Raw genomic sequence first — 17,349 nt, forward strand, 5'->3', positions numbered from 1 at the left:
TGTTGCTTATTGCCCGTCCGTGTTGCTTATTGCCCGACCGTGTTGCTTATTGCCCGTCCGTGTTGCTTATTGCCCGTCCGTGTTGCTTATTGCCCTCCCCCATCCATGTTGCTTATTGCCCTCCCCGTCCGTGTGGCTTAATTTGCCCGCCCTGTCCGTGTGGCTTAATTTGCCCGCCCTGTCCGTGTGGCTTAATTTGCCCGCCCCATCTCTGTGGCTTAATTTGCTCGCCACGTCGGTGTGGCTTAATTTGCCCGCGTGGCTTAATTTGCCCGCCCCGTCCGTGTGGCTTATCGCGCCCTCACCCCCCCAATACATGTATGTATTTATTAATGTTTTAGATGACACAAGACTGGCTACACTGCTAAAGTGGTCTCTAGGCCAGAGCTTAAAAACAGATCAGTTTAGATCTTTCTTGTAGTTCAGTTTTTATGCAGTTGCCCCAAACCTGATATAGACTGTACAGTTCATTAAGAGGGTTACAGACAAGAGACCTGTAGATGTCCTTTAAATTCTTTATCAACTTCAGTTGTTGAAGAGATGAGCAGTAATGTTTATTTTATAATTGAACTCAACTGGAAACTGTACATTTCATTAAGACATACTGTGAAGTGTTGCAGAATTTCACTTGAACGGAGCCATACCTTGTAAACATAAAATGTTACCTTTTTTTAAATCTAAAGGAGTGACGCAAAGAAACTGGCAAGTAATGCAAAGAAGCTACAATTGAAACACAAATACCGTTAGCCTTCAACTAACATCACATGTTCAACTGAGCATTGCAGTTTTCTTCTGATTCTTGAAGATTTCCGGATAGGCATACCACCTGTGTAACCTAAAGGGTCACAGACTGACACTTCCTTTGTGAATTCATGGTCAGAGTCAATTGTGACGTCTGGATTTTGTTGACACCACTGACTCGTTAGAATGCTTTAACTCTGAGGGTTTTATGTTCAGCTTTTTTACTTGTTTGAAATGAAATGTAGCTTTAGGAGCCCCTCTAACCACCAACTATTGCAATATTTTACTACAAAACAGGCAGTCACAAGTGCTCTACAACATGGCTTAAACACATTAACAAAGTCAATAGCTTTGGCAAAACACTTCTAAGGTCCCAAAGGCGAGACCTATTGGCTATGCCAATGCTTGTTATATAGCTCTTCAGTTTAGTACTTGCATTTCTCTAGGACTAACATAAACAAACAGACTTGCCATTTCCGCATTGTCCATAAACTTCATACATCATGTGTCTACTCCAGTACTTTTCTTTTACAAATCATTGTTTGTGTATGATACTTTTTATATTTAAAATGAAAGCTCAACTCTACTCTCCCTGCTGTATTTGGAGCAATCTTGCAAACCGGTTTTGATTTAGACTATTATTTTCTACACCAATGTGAATGTAGTATTTACAGAGTTGACAATTCAACTCATTTCCATATTCCTGCTTTTGAAGGAATAAAGTTCCTTCTGGATTTGTTAAGCAGCATAGATGGTAAAAGCTATTTTACTCCACAATTTTTTGTGCGTACATTTCTCTGAAGGCAACAAGCATTGTGCAGTTCATTGATATATGATTTAAAGTGGATACAAGTGGAGCCTCCTCGGCACCCCATATGCATATTACCACTGCTAAATACACAATTGATGACACTTGTTGGCCTCTAGTTGTGGAAGTTTATGACTATGGTACCCTGAGTTTTATAATATCTTGTGCTTGCCACAAAAACTAGATGTTTGTATTAAGGCACGTGTGCCCGCTTAAAATGAGGTTCACAAAGCCTTGTATACCATATTCCAGAGTGAACCTTTTCATGCACCAACAGGAATCTAATTGGTCTGCCTTGCTTCAGATGCACAGGAGACCTTCGGTGAGAGGCACAAAGTTTGAGAGTCACTTTTGAGCTTTAGCCACTTTGAAGCAAGCTGCCCAAAAGTTTCTTTTCCAAACCTCACTACCTCAGTCCTTTGTAGTTGTTCAGATACACAGAAACAGTTTACACTACATAGAATTTTGTTATGGAAAAACTCTTGTTCTTACCAACTATAGGCAGACTTCATATGAGCCAGGGCAGGGATGTTACCTTACTTTTTTCTCCTGGAATGATTTAATTTTTTTAAAATTACTTTTGCTAGAAGTAGATCAAATTCGGACTTACATTTGATATGTTACTTACAGTTTAAAGTAGTGTTTGAGAGTCATTTCCAGTGGTTTCATATCACACTATAGTTCGGGCTGGACTGTTCCCATGAGGCACAGGGTCAAGACTGATTTGCATATGGCCATGTCTAAACTGGGGTGGTGTAGTGGGCAAAAGAACGATGGATTTAACCCAGATCTCTTGACTGGGGGAGAATGTCTGCATTGTCAGCATTCCGTCCATCATTTGTTTGTTGTAACGCTAATCACCCTGTTCCAGGCACATTTAATTCTCAAACTGTAGAATCATCGCTACCCCTCTAGCAGATGGAGATATTTTCTTTGCTTTGAAGGCTTGACTTTGGAAAATGAAAAAAATGCAGACTGGTTGTCAAAGCATGTCGGACAAGCTAACCTTGTCAGGGGCATCCTGTTTAGCAATCAGTCCTGTCGACTTGATGGGAAACCCAAAATATGGCAATGGGGGTTGCGGCAGAGGCAGGGTCTGTGCAGCCGTAGCCACTTCGCAGCCTGCTGACCAAAGGCTAAATGAGGACCTAGCATTGTGATCCTGCTTCAAATTTTAATACTTTGCCTGCACGCCTGTTAGTAAATGTTACCTTAACTTTACCCTTAACCTGGCTGAAGAATGTCTAGTAAACAAAGATTTTGGTAAACGATAATGTATACAGAAGCATAACAAGTCATCTAGAATATATCGGAGCCCATGTGCATGTTCTAGATCCTACTCCCTCTTAATAACTTGCTAGAACTATTTTATATGCTGCATAAAATGAAAAATTATGTTGAATTTTTTACGATTATGCTAGATATGCAGTGTCTGTAGTTTTTGTACGTCTTTCTTCAATTGTTTTGTATGGATCCAGAATCTACCGTAGTCAAAACCAGATCCCCTTTATGGTTTAAATCTATTTATTGATTTCAAACAAACATAAGAAACAAGACCCTCCGCTCCTTAAAAACAGTACCAATAAGGCAACGAGATTGCCAGTCATATCATTACTTAGGGCAAGAAGCGTGGAGCGGGCCCACAAAGTTAAAAGGGGAAAAAAAAAAAACACATAAGAAATCATACGAACACCCAACAATACTTGGTCATGGTCTCTGTAAGTCCCATGTGGTATGCCGAGTGCCGTGCTCTATGTTAAATGCCTTCCCATTCTTTATGGCTTAGGGATCTGCCTAAGTCCCTTTCCCAGCTAGCCCGGCCTGCATTGTATGTGTGTGTGGTAGTAGCTAAAAGCATTTTGTAGAGGTCAGAGATAATTTTCTTATCAGACGTGCGCGTTACCAGCCATTTTTCATAAGGGGTCAGAAGGCGCTGTGCCTGAGGTCTAACCTGCGGGTGGAGTGCCCAATGTCTGACTTGCAAATAAGGCAAGCGCTCTGATTCCAGAAGGCCATAGTATTCCTTGAGCTGCGGAAATGTGATTATGCCATCGAAATAGAAAAGTTGACCCAAGGACCTGCAGGAGGAGGAACGCCAGGCACGAAAGGTCCGGGCGTCCGCACCGGGGGAAACTCCGGGTTATCAAATTTTGGAGTGAGAGGTGATGGGGAAGGAGGTCAATCGGTGGGTAATGTTAGTGCGATCCCAGGATTCCATAACAGTGCTTGTGATGTAGGAAGCATAAAGATTGGGTGGTCTATGCTGTTTACGAAGAAAGGGGATGCCTTGTAGCGGCCTGGCTGCCACTGCTTGGTCCTGGAACAGCCAGTGCTTCTCCGATTCCAGTTGATGCCATTCCACTAAGTATCTAAGCTGAGAAGCATGGAAGTAAAGTTGGAGGTCAGGCACCCCTACCCCGCCCCTCTCCGGCGGGAGAACTGCCACCGCATGTCGGAATCGGGGTTTGCGGCCATGCCAGATAAAGTGCGCTAGGTCCGCCTGGGTCTGTTGGATCCAACCCGACGGAAGGGGAAGGGTCTGAAAGAGGTACAAGATCTGCGGGAGGTCAGTCATCTTGGTGGCCGCAATCCTGCCTAGCCAGGAGATTGTGCAGTTTTTCCATCTATTTAATTCTTTACATATGTGGGAGCGGAGATTAGAGTAGTTAATGTCCGCAGTGGCCTGGAGGGTTGGAGCTAGGTCAATTCCTAAGTAGGGGATCGAGGCAGATGCCCAGCTCATAGTGTGCTCCTCCTTGATGTGGGCAAGAGTGTGCGGGAAGAGTGAAATGTTTAGCGCTATGGATTTGTCCATATTAATTTTAAACTCTGATTCTAGCGCAAAGCCATATAGTTCGATGAAGAGAGCGCGTAGAGCCGGTATTGGATCTGATAGGGAGAGCAAAATATCATCCACGTAGAGACTAATGGCGTGAACGTCTCCTCCAAATTTAATCCCGTGATAAGGGGATGTCGTCGGACTCGGAGAGCCAAAGGCTCCATGTAGAGTGCGAATAGGAGGGGCGACAGGGGGCACCCCTGCCTAGTGCCCCTCCCTATAGAAAATCAGGAGGAGGTATAACCATTAACCCGAACTGTCGCCATAGGAGAGCGATAACAGTTTAGAATTCTGGTGCGTAGTTTCTCCCCAAAACCAGCACTCGCCAGAACCATCTCCAGATACAGCCAGTGCACTCTGTCGAAGGCCTTCTCCGCGTCGATGTCCAGGAGCATGTATTCCCCTTGTGTACAGGACGCCTTTTCAATCAGGTGTAAAATGCGCTTAGTATTGTCACTTGTTTGCCTCTGTGGGATGAAGCCCGCTTGATCTGGTTCAACCAGTTGGGCCATATACGGCGCTAATCAAGTCGCTATAATGCTAGTGTATAATTTAATGTCTATGTTCAACAGAGAGATGGGCCTGTATGCACTGCAAGCTGTCTTGTCCTTCCCGGGTTTTGGGATAACCACTATCACGGCCTCTAACATATCCCCCGGTATAGTACCTACTTGATCAAAGGTGTTGAACAAACCTGTCAGGAGTGGGGTCACTTGGTTGCAAAATGTCTTATAAAAGGCAGCTGTGTAGCCATCTGGGCCAGGCGATTTACCCAGTTTGAGGTGTGAGATTGCAGAAATAACTTCCTCTATCTGAATAGCCCTATCCAGATGGTCCGCTTGCGCTGGCGTTAAAGAAGGCATATGGGCCGCGGCAATGTAATCAGCACTAATCTGGACTTCTAGGGGTTCACCCGTGTAGAGGTCTGCATAAAAGTCTCGGAATGCTTCCGCTATAGCTGCGTCGTCAGAAACTGACTCACCCCCCCGGGGTCCGGATTGTGTGAACCCCCTGCTTCTGCCTAGTGTCTCGCAGTTTGTTTGCCAGGAGTCGGCCGCACCTATCCCCTCCCGTATAGTATGAGTGACGGAGCCTGATGGCCGCAAACTCGTCCCTATCCTGGTCTAAGGCTGCGAGCTGCTTTCTTTCTTTGCAAAGCTGACGCCAGGCACGGGAAGCGCCGGTTCTCTGATGCATCTGTTCGAGCTCCGAGACACGCTGGGAAAGTTCCACCCGTTTGCGGCTGCGCTCGCGGTTGTGGGCAGAGGATATAGCTATAAATTCCCCCCTCATGACTGCCTTCAGCGCCATCCACTGCGTCGCTAGAGACGTGTCCGGGTTAGCATTAAGAGTAAGGAAGTTCGTAATGGCCTTCTGGAGCTGTTCGATGACAGAGGGGTGATATAGCAGTGTGTCGCGCAAGCGCCAGTGTCGGAGAGGCTGCAAAGATGGTGGGAGTTGGAAGGTGGCAAGGACCGGGGAGTGATCTGAGAGGGAGGCCGTTAAAATTTTGGCGCTCAATGCGTGGGTCTGAAGTGATGGGGAGCTAAGAAAATAATCTAAGCGTGCGTATGTTTTGTGCGCCCCCGAATAGAAGGTGTAACTGGGACTGGTCGGGTGAAAGTGGCACCAAAGATCCGACAACCCCAAATCACAGAGTCGAGCCCGTCCTGTAGCCGTGAGAACACCCGTTTGACTGCTTCTCTGACAGGAACGATCCAAAGTGTTATCAAAGACAATATTGAGATCACCGCTAGCAACAGGCGGCGATCTGAGGCTGCGGCGGCCTCATCGAGGGCATTGAGGAGGAATGTAATCTGTCCTTCATTGGGTGCATATATGGACCCAACCCCAAAGGGCACCCCTCCTAATAGAAACTGATAGGTGAGTAATCGGCCCTTGATCTCTGCCCCTTTTTGTAAGACCCTGCCAGTGAAAGATCGGGAGACCAGTATAGCTACCCCAGCTGATTTGGAGGTGGTAGAGGAGAACAGCTGTGTAGGGAAGGCCCGGGATTTCAATCTATGTTGGTCCTTAGCAAGAAGGTGGGTCTCTTGTAGGAGGCATATGTCTGCCTCTAGTGTTCCAAGTAGCTAAGGACTGCTCTTCGTTTGATAGGATTATTTAACCCCCGTACATTTAACGTAAGGACTTTAAGAGAGGTGCGTGGCATCTAGGGTCCAGGGGTAATGCAGGTTGCGTTGTAGACTGCTGTCTATATTTAAACAAATGGGAACGACAACACAGACCATCAAAGCTATTGTCTGGTAGCTTCCGGGGTGCAACAGAAGAAAGTGGACGAGGGAACCCATACCCCAAAAAAAAACAAGAACTCCCTTAAAAACAAATGTTCCAGCGATAAAAACACTGGCAGAAACAGACAAGAAAGTCAATATCCCCAAAAATTGTCCGTCTCCTTGGCTTAACCAGGAGAACGTCAGGATGGGGACCATAGTGTGACCAAGGGGGGAGTCTCGGCCCCCCCCCCCACTGCCCACCGGGAATCCTTCGATCAGCTGCGATAGGATACAGGTATCGGCTGCTCACTCGGCACTGGGGCTCGCCCCGGCCAGGGCGTCAGTCGCAGAGGCCAACGCGTCCCGCTGGCTCTTTGCTATGTCCGTTTTATAGGGCTTCCAGACTCGTCGACGCCCACCTTGACGTCGCCACCCTGATGGAGAGGGCTCGGGCCCCGAGCCAGAGCTTTGGCAGTCGCCTTCCCCACTCGGCAGCGACAGGCCCAGTAGTCGGCAGGAGTCAGAGAGTGAGCGTAACTGATGGAGCTTGCCATTGAGTCGAAAGATTAGGCGGAATGGGTTACCCCACGAATACGGAATACCCTGCTGCCGCAGATGTTCAGTCACGGGGCGAAATTGTCGGCGGCGCTGCAGGGTAATCGGGGCCAGGTCTTGGTAGAGTACCGGAGAGTGCCCCCGGTAAGAGATAGGGTGGAGGGCTCTCGCTTTCGTGAGGTTCGCCTCTTTGGTTTTGAAATCTTGGACGCATACAAGTATGTCCGCCGGAGGGGCGTTGGGCGCCCGAGGTGGGCCAACTCTGTGCGCCCTGTCCAAGACTATCTCAGCGCCATCCGAAGCCGCTAGGATATGGCGGAACAGGCCCGTGGAGAATGCAAAGAGGTCTTTGGTGTCGTCCGATGTCTTCACTCCTCGGATACGAATGTTATGCCTGCGTGACCTGTTTTCCAAGTCCTCCAAGTGAGTTTGGACATCCAGATGTTGATCATGCAAGCGGAGAATCTCCTGTTGGAGCGTATTCATGTCCGACACTGCAGCGTCGCTCTTGTCTTCCAACGCCGCTACACGTTCCCCCACTTCATCATCTCTCCGGATCTCCTTCATCTCAGCTGTGAGATCTGTCTTCACCGTCTGCAGGTCAGCTCTGAGAGTGTGAAAGAGGGATTCCATGAACGCCTTGGTGTCCGGTTCATCCCCGGAGCTGGGAGATTGCTGCGATGCCGCCATCTTGGGGGTTGCGACTGCAAGGTTGGGGATAGAGTAAGCGCGCCCGAAGATGTCCTTCAGAGGTTTCTGTTTTCTCGTCCTGGATGAGGGCATAGTTGTGAGATTTCCGCTAAAGAACCCACACCAGGAGGCGCGCCAGCTCCACTACCCGGTATGGAGGGACGCCTGGATACGACCTCTAGTAGGGCAGAGTCGGGCTCTTGAACAGTGCGTAGTCGATCACTCACTGCGGCCAAGCAGGGCTAAGGCTAGTGCCTCGTGGGGGTGCAAATTAAGTGGTCACGCTCTCCATCAGGGGTCCGCCTACAGAAGGGAGGGATCCATGCGCACCCAAGGGCCGGTGTCGAGGTACGCCATACCTTCTGTTCCGTTGGCTCGCCCACTGGCTCCCCTTTCAGCCCCCGCTGTCCGATCAAGGCAGGTGCAGGCCCAGTAGCCCCCAGGCAATGACCTTCTGCTGTGTGGGGCCAGAGGAGGCCACCCAGGTCCCTCTCAGCTGGTCCGCGGGAGGGCCAGGGCCCCTGAGTCTCTCAGCAAGTGTTACTGCCCTCCACTGGGTCCCGGTCTCCACGCTCTATGTTGCCTCCGATGCGCCTCAATCTCGCCCCCTCCAGGCCCAGCCTGCCAAGGCGGTAGGCCGCCCTCTCAAATCCAGGCCGGGGATCCGGCGAAACCACGGCCCCGCATGGTGACTGACCCCCGGGGAAGCTACAGAGACAAAATGCGCCTTCGGCGCAGCGTCGCGCTTCCCGTTCCCGCTCACCTCACTGCCCAGATCGGAGGAGGGGACGAGGGCCTCGCCGTCTTCGTTGCTGTGCACCGGACCACCTTGGAAGCAGGAGGGAAGCAACCCCGCCTCCACGGGACTGTCCTCGGGGCACAAATGCGTCCCCGGGCCCGCTCCAGCGTCACCGCAAATCCCCTCCTCCAAGGCCGACTCCCGGGCATCTCGTTGCGTCACTCCCTGGATGCAGGAGTAGCCTCCAGCGTCGGTTGAGGTGCCGCCAACACGGGAGAGGGACAGGCCCCGCCCCGTAACCAACCCGGCCCGGGACTCGGGCCGCTCCGGGACGCTCGTCGGGCTCCAGGGGCTGCGCAGCTGGCCGGGTCCGCCCCACCTCCACAGTTCAGGGCTCCGCAACCTCTGGATCAATCAGGGCCGGCTTACGGGCGGAGCGCTAGGCGACCCGTGTGCCGTCCTGGTCACCGGACAGAGGCCGGTGGAGGAGTAGCTGACCCCGGCGGTCCTCGTCTAGGGCCGCTGCTTTGTTGAAGCCTCAGTAGAGCGCCATCCGGTGAAGGTCGGGCCGCCCTCTCGTCCGCCCACACCGGGCCCCTGGGAATCGCCGGCCGTCGCCGGCCTCCGCGACAGTCGAGGTCAGGGAGTCTCTGGGGCAGCCTCCCACCAGTGCCAGCAGCCGTCTACGGGTCTCGCAGAAGCCGTTAGATGCTCATTTCGGTGGACGGCGGGTAGGAGCTCCGGAAAACGCAGCCTACCTCGCCGCCATCTTGTCCACCCAGATCCCCTTTAGGTATATTTCAACAGAGCCCAACCACTCTTCAAATCCAAATTATCACCAGAACATAACACCTTCAAAGGCCAAATATATGCACAATATAAAACAAATTTTATTTTAAAAAATCAATTGTTCAAAGATAAAAAATCATTATACATCATTAAAAAGAATAAAAACATACATACAATACAATCTACACAGTTGATAATAGGGAGAATTTGCTAGAAAGGATACTTTCTAATCGTTAAAAAAGCACTAACAAAAGACAGTCTTATTTGTTTGGAATTGATAGTTTCACAAATATCACCACAATCTACAATGTGCCTTTATTACAGTATGCGTCGACGCGTTTTGAAGGATGTCTGTGTTCTAAAAACCACCTTCCTCAGGACAAGATATATTCACTCCCACTTGGATTTATGATCTGTCACAATTACAGGATACACATCAATGGTCAACTGCAGTAGATACTACTTGCAAGCCCCAATACGAGGATTATCAACTCTCTCTGAGAGGCATCCCCTTCAAATCAAGGGGTGAATCTTTTAACAAAATCGTGTATTTCCCAGTGCCAGTTAAAAGATGGAATTCCCTGTCACTTCAAATCAGGTTGCGCTTTGTTCGTCTGGCGTATGTCTTTAATACAATGCTTCAAATATTGAAAACACGATATCTTCATAGTGTTGATAAAACGGCAACTCCCGTTCAGACCCACTCCCACTTAGATGTGGTGTCCCTCAGGGGTCTTCGCTTAGTCCCACCCTGTTTAATGTCTACATGGCCCCCCTTGAAGATGTCGTTACCCCTTACGGGATAAAAATAGTAAACTATGCAGACGACACTCAACTTGTCGTCTCTCTGTCCCACCTGGATAAACACCCAGACAGCCTGCTGAACTGTCTCCAGGATATTCACACATGGATGTGCGAATCTTCCCTGAAGCTGAACGGTGCAAAAACCGAAATTATGCTCTTAGGCAATCAATGGACCTCCATCCCACCATCAGTTTGGCCGGACGCCTTTGGTGAAATCCCTACACCAAAAAAAGAAATTAAAACACTAGGAGTATGGCTGGAACCGGACCTCACTATGAAGACCCAGGCAGCCAAAACTGCTGGAACATGCTTTGGCCTCTTGCGGTCAATTCGCAAGATTCTCCCTCTCCTTCCTCCCCTATCCAGGAAACTATTGGTCCAAGGGCTCATTTTAGCCCGGCTTGACTATAGCAACGCCGTCTACCGCGGGACACCTGAATTTACCCTGGCCAAACTCCAACGGACCCAAAACGCGGCGGCGAGGCTCATTATGAACCTCCCTCCCAGAGCCTCTGCCAAGCCTGCTCTTAAGGCTCTGCACTGGCTTCCTGTTCGCCAGCGAGTAGAGTTTAAAGCCCTGTGTACCACCCATAAACTTATCAACGGTGTTGGTCCAGCCGCCCTGAAAAACATGATCATCCCATACAAGGCCCCCAGACCCCTTCGCTCTGATGGCGATCATCTGGCCACAGTTCCTAAGTTCAAGAAGGCTCGCACCGGTGGCCGACGCTTCTCTGTCAAAGCCTCCGCAGAATGGAACTTACTTCCTCGCAATTTGCGTCTGGAACCTTGTCACGCCCTCTTCCGAAAAAAACTAAAAACCTTCCTGTTTCCCAAATAGTTCCCCCCGGCCCCATTCTCTTGGTTCTCACAAATTTACAGCGCGGGGATGCCTACGGGTCACCAGGCGCTCTATAAATCACTTAATAAATAAATAATAAATAAATAAATCCTCCACGTGGATTGACAGGATATAAATCGTTCTAGCCGAACGTGTTTCTTTTTTAACACGATCCTGCCGAAAATAGGGGCTGTGAACCTCCGCAGTTGATAGTCTCCGTGGATCCAGAATCTTACAATTGTTTCAAATAAAAACAAAATAAAATTGGCCTTGTAAACCTAGGGCCATCACCGACCGCGTGCAAGGCTGCCATTCCAATTACTTTGACAATTATTGCTCTTTTTGAATAAAAAAAAAAGCATTTCATTAAGGCACCATATAAATAAGGGCTGTAGAAACCATTATTATTAATTATTGTGGCACCGATCGCTGCCGTGTTTAAGGATGAGAGTACAGAAGGTGTCATGTTGCAGAAAAAGTTACTTACCTGTAACAGTTTGTCTCCTCCCTTGGTATCTTAAAGCCAAACCTGCTTGCGAATGGGTTGCTTGCCTGTTATGATAGTTAAGATGTATTGGTAGTTCTGGTGCTTGCCAAGACCTTTAGTTTGTACTCTAAGTATATGTAATACACACTTATAGGGGCTATCAGTCAGCACTCTTCATCCATTGATCGATGATTGATTGTCATTCACATTTCCTTCTGCCCACTAAAACATGCAGCAGGAGGTAATGGGTCAGCCCACTTTAGCCATTGGCAAATTTCACTCAAAGTAACAGCATTCTGCTCTTTCACAAGAATACATGGACTCAAAGTAATTCTCTTCATTGCAGGGAGTGCTTTGGCAATGCATGCTTTTTGGGACCAAAAAATACTTTTGCTTTTAGTCAATGTTTTTTTAATATAGATTAAGGGGGGTCCAACAGGTTCCTCAACAATAAAGTTTGCAAAAGAAGCAGTGACCCAGCCTAAAGGTCCTTTTGGCCTTGCCACTGCTTGGTTAACATATTGTCCTGCTACTGAAGTAAACTAAACCTGGTGTCTGCTTAGGCTTAGTAATCTCAGAGTTCACTGGTAAAATAAATCTCTTAAAGCTCTGCATTTCCTGTCAGCTTTCCTTTATGTTGTTTGATTATGCAAATAAGTTTAGGACTATACAAGAGATACTCAGACTGACTAACTGTTGTCACGTCATTTAACAGGATTAAGGCACCAGGCATTTCTAACCTTTGCTTTTTTTTTTTTGTTTTTTTTTTTTAGAAAACCTTTATTTTAAAAATCAGTGACACAGCTATTCAGCCGACAACCCGGAGGTACGGCAGCCTTAGAGACACCACACATGCTTGCGTCCACATTTTACTGACAGGAGAATCAAAGGTTCCGTTTTAAATAAACATAAATCCAAACCTAAACACAAACAAGGCGATAAGTACTGTAAGTACCAAAAGAGGTTCCCATCAGGGGGGACGAGCCCCATTTCGTCCAACAGACACAGGTCTATAGTAAGGGAAAGGAGGGGAAGTCAGAGACTCAAGAAGACAAACACATACCAGCAAGGAATTCAAAGCCGGAAAGAAAGCTAAGGGGAGAGCTGCTCCTCAGGCGGGTCTGGGTCTGGGGGCAGGCATATGTCCCCTCTGTACTGGTTCCATGGCCCCCATACAGAGTGCCATTTCCGAGGGCGCCCTCGAGCACAATACACTGTCTTCTCCCTAAACATGCTCCAATTCATGTTTTCCATCCACGCTGTCAATGTAGGAGGCCTATTAGAGCCCCACAGCCGAGCAATGTCGCGCTTGGCTACCATGTTCCCTAGGGTCACCCACTGAGTCTGTGCCGCGTTGTGGTCAGTAGGACCCCAGACATTCAGGAGACAACATCGCGCCTCAGGCTGCATGACAATTCCCGTCACCTCCCCTATCACCTCGTGGACTCGCCTCCAAAACTCCATAATCGCACCGCATTCCCAAATAATATGTAGGAAGGTGCCCACCATACCACAGCCTCTCTTACATAAGCCCTCCTCAGAGAAACCCATGTGGACCAGCCTGGGCCCCGTCACATAGACCCTATGGAGTATTTTAAGCTGCACCAGCTGCAGGCGCGCGGGGATAGCGACCTCTTTGGGAGAAGAAACTGCATACTGCCAATCCTCATCATCTAGCTCAAGGCCATCCCTGGTCCATTGATCGCGCAACCCTAGAAGAAGATCCGCCCGAACATTAATAAGTTTCTTATAAATGAGCGAGATCGTGCTCTCTGGCATATGGCCATCCAGGATCCGGTCCTCCAACGGAGAGGACTCAGGCACCTTCTCCCCTTCTACAAGGAATGACCGCAAGGCGTGGCACACTTGAGCATATCGGAAGAACTCCGTGCTCCCTAGCTCGTATTCCTTCTGCAGCTCCTCGAATGACTTTATCCTACCCTTAACCAAAAGGTCTCCAACCCTGGATACACCGATCAGGTCCCATTTCTCAAACCCTTTTGTATGCCAAAGCTTTCCCAGAATATCGGAGTCAAACAGAGGGGTGGCAAGGGTAAGCTTACCCTTCCAGCCCAGTGAGTCCGTCGCCACCTTCCATACATGCACGGCCACCCTGGTGGGCCCCGTAAGGGTTAAGTCAGACGACTTCGAGTACAACGCTCTGTGGTAATTACCCCCACGGAGCAACCATCGGTCCATGGCGAAGCCGGGGCTCAGCGCCGGACCATATACACCATGGTTAATCGCGCTCAACTGGGTGGCCCAGTAGTAACGTCGAATGTCTGGAAGCGCGATACCACCGTCGTACCACGGAAGCGTCAACTTAGCGATCGCTATACGCGGATAACCTTTGCTTTTTAATGGGATTTAGGCACCAGGCATCTCTAACCTTTGCTTTTTAATGGGATTTAGGCACCAGGCATCTCTAACCTTTGCTTTTCAATCAATGAAGTCACGTGCACCATCAGGCACCTTGCTTGTAATAAGGCACCCGGTCCAGATCATGTCCCCACAGATCTTTTTAGGAGTGACATAGTCACCTAGGCCCCTCCATTGAATAATACCCCAAACACTGCTACATCATTAGGCCCACCCAGCTCATGGTCCTATTCCATCATCGTGCCGATTTTGGAAAAGGGTGACCGGGCCAGCCCAAGATGTTATCGGCCCATATCCCTGATTGACACTACTGTTAAGTTCCTGGGCCAGGTGGTTCTGGAAAGGCTGTCCTTTGCGCTGAGGAGAATAACCTCCTCTCTGACTCATGGTATGGGTTTAAGCCTGGCCTGAGAACTATCGACCAGAGTTTGAATCTGCTCTTATTAATCCTGAAATATACTGTAGCTAAAAAAGGTGCTCTTTCTAGGTTTTATGGCCCTTACTTCAGCTTTTGTCCAGATGAATCACTTTAAGTTATGGCCAATGCTGTTGTCCCTTAGGATTGATGCAGCTCTAGTCTCCTTTCTGGCAGACATTCATATGGATATGTCTTCTTCTGTAAGATTCGGGGAGGATGGTTCATGCACTAAACACTTTACATTCACCCGGGGGGTTAGGCAGGGGTGCATCTTGGCTCATTTTTTATTTACAATTTATATTTAAGGTGAGGCTGCTGAGCAAACATCTTGATCCCCCTAGCGTTGGTATTAGACCTCTGCCAGTTATTTTATATGCAGATGATGCTGTCCTTATTTCAAGGACCGCATTAGGCTCCAGTTGCTCCTTAACTCCTTTGTTGACTTTATGGGTGGCCTGTACTTGACAGTAAACAACTCCAAAATCTTTTGTTACGGTCATTGGTGACAAACCTGTTAAAACATAAACCCACTTCTTCAACAACACAAAGATTGCTCATGTGCAGACTTTTAATTATCTGGGCATTCTTTTTGATGACTCGTGCTCTGGGGACGCCTTACTGTTTTTTTAAACGAAACACTCTAGCCAGATTATCCAGGTCAGTCTTGGATTTCAGTTCCAGGGTTGGCAAAAAACCAATAGAAGCTCTGATTCATATCTACAATGACAGGTGTGTATCCGCCACATGTTATGGCAGTGACCTCTGGGGGTATTGGGACTGTAGTTCCCTTGAATTAGAGGAAAATAAATATACAAGGCATCTCCTGGTGGCCCTGCATAGTTCCTCAACATTTGCAGTGCAAGAGGAACTAGGCCTTAACTTTATCTCAGACACCATTAAACTCAGGCCACTGCTACACTGGATCTCTATTTGGCATAAGAGCGAGCCAACCTCGAACAGGGTGATAATCAGGGAGGGTCTTTCATTGGGTAACACAACGGCGAATAATTGGTTGAGATATATCCGGTCTGCATTCAATAAGTTAGGTTGCCCTAGTCGGTTTTCGTGGCCTGAAAGCATTAAGGCTGATTATCTGTGGGTAAAACAGAATATTTTATCACACCTCTCTGCAGAGAAGGGCTCGAATTACAGAAACCTGCTGCTTAGGCCCACTGTCTGATTAAAACTGTATATTCAATTGAGCCGTACCTAACCTAGGTTAATGATGTTTACTATCGCCAACCTTTATCCAGGTGTAGACTGACTTTTTTTTTTTTACCTCTGATCAGTTTTCCTAAAGGTTGGGCAGTCAATCTTACCCTTGGTCCATGTGAATGTTGGAAGATTTCGACCCAGACCATTGAACATTTTGTTATTTTTTGCACTTTATACACTATCCCCAGGAAAAAGTTTTTGATCCCCATGGTAAAAATGCAAATTTGAACCAGGTATGGCTCGCAATGCTTTTCCTTCCTATGCTTGGGGATGTTCGCAGTTGTGTGCATGTCGGGTCCTTTTTAAGCAGCACGGTTAAGTGGCGGGAGGCCAGGCCCTGATTTTAACTGTAGTCCTGTTGGGTTGCGCTTTTGCCCAACAAAGACATCCTGGTTGATTGATTGTGTGTCACTGCACATTGTTCAATAGTTTTGCACTTTATCTGAAGCTATACACCTTGGCCCACTGTTTGTATTTTACCCATGTCCATTCAATTATATGATGTATTGAGCTTTTTCTCTTATTGTATGTATTATGTTTTTGGATATTTATTTATATTATCTTGATGTAATATTTGACTGTTTGCATCTTTCATGGTTATATTTCTAAACCGAATAAAGAATATTATCTATCTTAACTGTTGTTACATGTAGCCTACCAAGTTGCCCAATAAGAACATTTAGCAAGAACATTTCCATAATTACTTAGGACTTTTATGCAGTTTCTTTGCTTATTAGGTTTTTGAGCACCACCTACCTAGTTTGAAAGTGTGCTATAAATCACTGAAGACACTTAAAAAAAAAAAAAAAAGTCGCCTAGCATACTAATCTCTTAATGTAAATTGTAAAGTGATGAAAGTGTGCGTATGATAAGATGGTGTTTGACATGGCTGGTGCCTTATAAAGAGGTTTTCTGAAATTAATAAGTGCATGTTCCATTTAATTTTAAGTCGTGGGATGTTCTGTTATTTCAGTGCAGCTTGTGTTTGCCCACCCCACCTCTTCTCTTCTCCAGTTATTTGTCACAGTACTAAGTTTCCTCTCTCTGGTTCTCTTTTATCAATGCTGCTTTCATTTGCTTTGTTTGTCTTTGTGTGATTGTCTTCTAACTTCCTTCTTCGTTTTCTCTTTTGCTTGCAACACCTCTGCTTTCCAAAGAATGTAAACAAAAGTAATGTGTGCTGGGCTGTAATGTGTCTCTGCCTCTTTCTGTCTCTCTCCGTTACCTGCCTGTAGCAAAGCCTGCTGTGGATGCCGCTGCTGCAAAGCTTTGGACACTCTCTGCCAATGACACGAATGACGAGGAAGTGGTAAGTGATGCTTATCCTCTCGTAGATTGAATGAGATAAACTATATTCCACCCCTTTTGCAGACCCATAAACTAGTGTAAACAGTTGTCTGATCTTAACTTCTCAATCTGACTAATATATATATATATATATATATATATATATATATATATATATATATATATATATATATATATATATATATATGTGTGTGTGTGTAGATATATATATATTCACTGAAAAAACCATAGGTTTCACACATGTTATAGTTAGCGGAAATTTTACTGATAAAAAACCAGTGAAATTCCCCCGTTATAGTTAGCGCAGGCAACTATAACTCACGCGACCGCAATCCTCTGCTGATGCTAATACTGTATTTAGACACTTATTTGCCCATGTCTTCTTCCATACATTTTTAGCTATACATATATTACAAATATTTTTTTTCATAAAGACACATATGTCATCAGCAGAAGATTACGGTCGCGTGAGTTATAGTTGCCTGCGCTAACTATAACG

The 17,349-nt window shown here is 47.2% G+C and overlaps 2 protein-coding genes across 6 annotated transcripts in view; one reads left to right on the top strand and one right to left on the bottom strand.

Moving 5' to 3' along the window:
- Positions 1-17,349, top strand: part of CIAPIN1 (cytokine induced apoptosis inhibitor 1) — a 169,119-nt gene that overhangs the window by 116,558 nt on the left and 35,212 nt on the right. For all 5 annotated transcript variants that reach the window (XM_085639167.1, XM_085639166.1, XM_085639164.1 and 2 more), the window contains exon 6: positions 16,778-16,851. In XM_085639167.1, the coding sequence (XP_085495293.1) occupies positions 16,778-16,851 (74 nt within the window). The remainder of the gene's footprint in view (positions 1-16,777; positions 16,852-17,349) is intronic.
- The window catches only part of LOC146775912 (C-C motif chemokine 22-like), a 97,499-nt gene that overhangs the window by 16,415 nt on the left and 63,735 nt on the right, over positions 1-17,349 (bottom strand). The window lies entirely within an intron of this gene.

Source organism: Triturus cristatus, chromosome 12 (assembly GCF_964204655.1).
Source record: "Triturus cristatus chromosome 12, aTriCri1.1, whole genome shotgun sequence".
Lineage (NCBI taxonomy): Eukaryota > Metazoa > Chordata > Amphibia > Caudata > Salamandridae > Triturus > Triturus cristatus.